General features: G+C 44.4%; 1 protein-coding gene across 1 annotated transcript in view; it reads right to left on the bottom strand.

The window, feature by feature from the left end:
* ULK2 (unc-51 like autophagy activating kinase 2) overlaps positions 1-5,193 on the bottom strand; it is a gene marked incomplete at its 3' end in the record, with an annotated part of 30,913 nt that overhangs the window by 4,166 nt on the left and 21,554 nt on the right. The window contains exons 14-18 of the mRNA XM_010132460.1: positions 4,886-4,980; positions 4,349-4,355; positions 1,693-1,821; positions 496-641; positions 183-263 (exon numbers count right to left, since the gene is read on the bottom strand). Of these exons, the coding sequence (XP_010130762.1) occupies positions 183-263; positions 496-641; positions 1,693-1,821; positions 4,349-4,355; positions 4,886-4,980 (458 nt within the window). The remainder of the gene's footprint in view (positions 1-182; positions 264-495; positions 642-1,692; positions 1,822-4,348; positions 4,356-4,885; positions 4,981-5,193) is intronic.

The raw sequence follows: 5,193 nt of genomic DNA, 5'->3' as shown, positions 1-5,193 counted from the left end.
TTATGAGGAAAAATGTCTTGGTACAGCCACAACCGGGCTCAGTTTCTACAGAAACTCAGTACGCCACTTGCCCAGTGTCTCCTATCAGCCCATACTAACGTGGCCTGGGCTCTCCTCCCCTGCACAAACGCTGCAGAAGCTCTCTCAAAACAGCACTGATTGCATGGTCCGAAGTCACTCACCTGAGAAGTTTCTACTCCTTGATTCGTGACCTTGAAGCTGTCCACAACAACAGTGTCCAAGCTGCTCAGGTATGGTTCCAACTATGCAAACAAAACCAAAATGTGAATTTAGACTTAACACCTCACCTACAAATGAAGGTAAAACAAAGTAAAATCTAGTCAGTTTAATTCTGTGAGTCATTTAACAAATTATTTCTGCCAACGTGACCTAGCTGGGCAGATTTTGGTTTAAGAGAATTTCAAGCAAGAATTACTGTTCCAAATTACTGCTCCAGACAAACCTTTATCAATCGCTAAGAATGTCTGGGCTTACCTAGTGGTGAAGGAGAATACGGTCTAGAAGATCCTGTGGATAACCTGCGCCCAACGCCCTGTGCAGAGTCAGCTGGTACTGGGGAACAGGAGCCCATCTTCACGAAGCCCATCGGGCTCGTATTTGAGCGTCTTACAACTCCAGCTCTAAGAGGGTGCAAAGAACGGTTACATGTACCACAGCAACTGTGCTTCCTCCAGATAAGCTTCTGAATCCCCCACGAAGTACAGTGACCAGTTACAGAAAGTACTGATCTTTAAAGAGACAGCTCTGACACTGAAGCTTGTTCAGCTAATAACTGAAGCTAAGCTTCCCACACCACAAACAAACAAAATTTAATTCCTTTGTTCACACCGACTTTTCAACTTTCAGTTCCATAATGGTTTGTTACCTGGAGAAAATTCCAACAGCTATCCCTTAGAGCATGGATTCCTCATCCTCAAACAACTTAATCATCAAATTTTTGCATTTTACACTCAAGTGAAATGTATTGCTGAAAATGCCCATTTTTATGTCAAAGATGACGATGAAGTTTTCATTCTGGGTCTGGCATATGGGTCAGATAACTGAGAACAGATTATTTGGGAAAGGCTCTTCCCCAAATGTAGCAATGATTATAAACTCAGAGATCCTGAAAAAAAAATGCCAGGAATCACAGGTTTTGTTTTTGTAAATATCTCCAGAGTTCTGAGAAGTCTATTGCTGAGCCTCTGACCTTCCCTATCCTGACCCTGCAGACCACAAGGCACAGAATAAGTTTGGCACACGAGAGCTTTGTCAGATGACAAGCTGGTTAACTAGGCACACCAGAAATTGTTTCCTGGATATTCCACAGAACAAAGCATTCATCCCATCACTGCATGTGCACAAACCAAACAGAACTTATTACTGACTTTCTAGTCCACGATGTGATGCTGTGTAATACACAAAGAGGAACAAAAAAGCAAGACTTCATCTTTTTACCTTCCTGGGTTGCATTTGAGCGAAAGAACAAGCTCATTTTGTTTTCATGAAAAATTTCAAGTGCCCTCCAACAATCTGGAGATTGTGATGCACTATTATTTGCTATCATTAAAATGCCTTGAGTATGTTTTTGTGCAGAAAAAAAAATGACCTCAGCAAGAAAGCAGAAACATCTGTCAGGGTACAAACAGAGAACTGAGAAAGAGGGGTTAAGGAAAAAAAAAAAAATCTCACCTTGGAGATCCGTGGGGGTTCGACACGGGGCTGGCAGTAGAGGAGAGATTCTGTTCTATGCGCTGGTAATTCCGTAGCTGAGTGGGAACCGGGATAGGTGCCGTTTCGCAGCGGGGGGACACCGAAGGCCTGAGGTTGGGAGTTACAGAGACAGGAGATGAATACAGGTAGACGGGTCTCTCTCTGAATTGTACCATTGTTGAAATTTCAGTAAAATCTAGGAAATTAGTGAAGAAGCTGCTTCTGCACTCTCTGTCTGCAGTATCACCTCAGCTTGTTCTAATCTATCTCCAACACTTTGCAGAGGAAGACCAGGAGCTCTTCGTTACTAACTACCTTTCTTACACCGGTTGGACTCAGACTGAGCTGAGAGCGCAGCACTAGCTGAAGCACTTCGTTACACATCACCGCGACCTACAGATTCCTCCGACTTCCTGCCAATCAGCCCGCGCTGTTTATGACACTTCAAAATAGCATTCTAGGAAAACCCAGTGCGCCGAGAACAGGAAGTTCAGCAGCAGGGCTGGAATGTGTACAAAAGCCACTAAAGCACAGGCAGAGATATCCCAGAGACACGGTGAACTTGCACGAGGAAAACACGTTATGTAACCGAGCCCTGACAAAACGACCCAAACCACACCTGAAAGTCCTGCCACGGACTCACAGTGCAGATCAGCGTCACCCGAGTTCAGCTGCAGGGTCGGTGACCTGCCTGAGCTCAGTGCACTGTCTGATAAGGGATTCGAACCGCTGCAACGAAATCATTGACCAACCCTTTTAAAGGAAGAGAGAATTCAACGGAAAGAATTTCAAACAAATGGGCTTTTGAGAAGGTAATCAGATTAGTACTGGGCCCTTTATTGACCATCTCTTCAGAGAAAGATTAGAAATTCTTACAGGAAATGTAAAAAAGTTCTATGACAAGCTGCAGAAAACAAGCAGTTACAGCACTCAGCTCACGGCTACAGCTGAACAGAAATCTGCGTTTCTCGCTGCATTGGTCCTACTGGCTTTGCTCCCTCTGAGAATGAAATACGACTTCCTAACACGCACGGAACTTCCTTAGCACAGGAAAACAAGCTCATCCTTCTACTGCACCCAGTTTCTAGGTACTACAGAGTAATTTGGCAGTCGGCTGTGAGCACATAGTCAGCTTCCACGTGAGGAGAAGGTCTCACAAGAGGAAAGCACACAAAGGCAGCGGGCAGCCTGCTCCGACTAGCACAAGGTGCTGAGGCAGCTCAGGGAGGCTCCCAAAGCCTGACCTCCAGCAGAGGGGAAGCAGATGGTATTTAAACTGTGGCAGTGACACAGAGGAGGCTATGAAGGCACTTCAGCTTTTGTAGTACTCAGTATGGAAAACGCCTTCCCCTGCTGTCACACAGCCTTGCAGGTGTATCTGAGCAAGCTCTGAGAGCCATGAGCTAAGTGGAGGGAGTGATGCTGTGGCAGCATGGTGGAGAGGCACGGTACAGTCCTTGGCCTTCCGGCAGGGCTCCCCAGCTCAGGCCCAAAGCCAAGCCTCTGGTCAGGCATCCTGGAGTCTGGTGCGGACTGTGACTCTTAGAGATGTGTGCAGAGCTGCACGCAAATCTTGTTTCTCTGACATCCAGAGAATAAAATCAGGAATTAACCACAGGAAAGCGAACTGCCTCCACCTATTCTGACCATTCTGGCTGGAGCCCGAGAAGTGTGACAGCTTCTTCTACTTGACATAAAGCAGCACAACTATGGGTACAACTCACTGAGTTTGATCAGCTAATCAGAAAAATTCACTGTTTTGTAGAGCATCACCTTTTACTAAAAAAAAAAAAAGTCATGCACTATAAAAGCATGGTTCTCGGGAAATCAAAAACCCAAACCCAGCATCCTGTAGAATATCAGACACACACACTCTGCTTCTTTCAGGCCATGCCCCAAGCAGCCAGTTACCAAATTTACTCAACCAATAATTAAATCAAACCATTGTAGTACAAACACTGAAAGCGTGAACAGAAGGCACCTGTTTCTAACCACACAACTGTTCAGCTCCTGAGTCGTGTACAGATAACACAACTGGCGTATTTTCATAAAACCCAAGAACTGTGACCCCGACACAATTTAAAATAAGAAATGACAATGTTTATAAATAAACACATAAATAAATGTATTACAAATCCATTGTACACTGCCAGCGCGTAGCAAACAGATCTGCACAGACAAACCATCCACATTATCTGCCCTTAAACTTAAAAGGTAAGACTAAAGCTGTATTGATAGCCCATGTCAGCAGATTTCACAAACTGCACAAAGATCAGCACAAAGTAGCAAACTTTTCTTGTGACAAGCATTTCTAAACAAATAATGCTGACTTGCAGCCCTGCAGTATTAGCACAAGCCAAAAATACACCCAACATAATAGCTTTATTCCCCATTTAGCCACTCATCCTCTTTCTGTTTGTACTCAAAACATTACGAAATTCATTACTTGGTCAAATGACAAATCTAATCCTTCTGTTTAGATACTACATGAGTAGTTAAACAGCATAAGTAAACTTTACATTTTCCAAAACAACACAGGAAAGATTTCAGGCACCATTGAGGACTATCAGTTCTATTTCAAACTAGCAGAAACTTAGTCTACAACCACGTGGAAGAAAGAGGATGACTCAGTCACCGTCCAGCTGATGGAAAACGCTGCAACACATTTAGCTCTTTCAGGTGGCTTCTTTAGTGTCTTGTGAGACACTAAATGAAAATCACAGCAATCACTTGCACAGAAGCCACACCCAGTTGCCAGCCACGAGACACAAAGCTGTAGCAATCTGGGCTTTGTAAGTTCCTCTTCTCTCACGACTACTTCTTTAAAAAATGACTACTGCATTCAGCGTCTTGACTCACTAAATGAAGACTATGCTGTGCTTCAAAACACCAGAAAGGACAAGTCAAGTTATGGCTCTGACCCTTCTGCTTTCAACCAGTTCAAAAGCCAGAAGAATGCTCTTTCCTCCAGGAAATCCTCGGAGGAAGCAGCAGAGCCAGAAGTTAGCCATGCAACTGTCAGCCATTAGAATGCATTAAGTGTAGAGCGCCTGGAAAAAAGAGCTCTAGCTCCTCTCTCAATTCAGTTTCCAGCAGCCATCCACAACTGAAAACCCCACATAGAGCAGCAGAGAATGTTTTAAAGAGAGGAACTACTAAGCGTGCATCACACACCTGTTAGCTGTCCCAGAAGCAGTGCTTCGAGAAGAGGCTGGGGATGGTTTCTGTACAGTTCCTGAGCTTCCAGAAATGGTTAACGGTGACTGCCTGTGAAAACAAAAGCCAGGTCTTCACATCAGAGAGACGATCTACTCTGCAGCAAACTTCCTGAATTCAAGTTGTTTACATATTCATATTAAATTCAACTTGGCATATGAATCTTTAAGTCCACACACAGCTATGCCAAAACCCCAGCAACCGCTTCTAGAGCTGCAGTACCCAATTTAGAACAGGAGACTTCTGCTGGGCAAAGCCCAGCAC

This window comes from Buceros rhinoceros, unplaced genomic scaffold (assembly GCF_000710305.1).
Source record: "Buceros rhinoceros silvestris isolate BGI_N320 unplaced genomic scaffold, ASM71030v1 scaffold14683, whole genome shotgun sequence".
Lineage (NCBI taxonomy): Eukaryota > Metazoa > Chordata > Aves > Bucerotiformes > Bucerotidae > Buceros > Buceros rhinoceros.
Note: the sequence above shows the minus strand (reverse complement) of the source record. Positions and strands in the feature narration are given on the sequence as shown.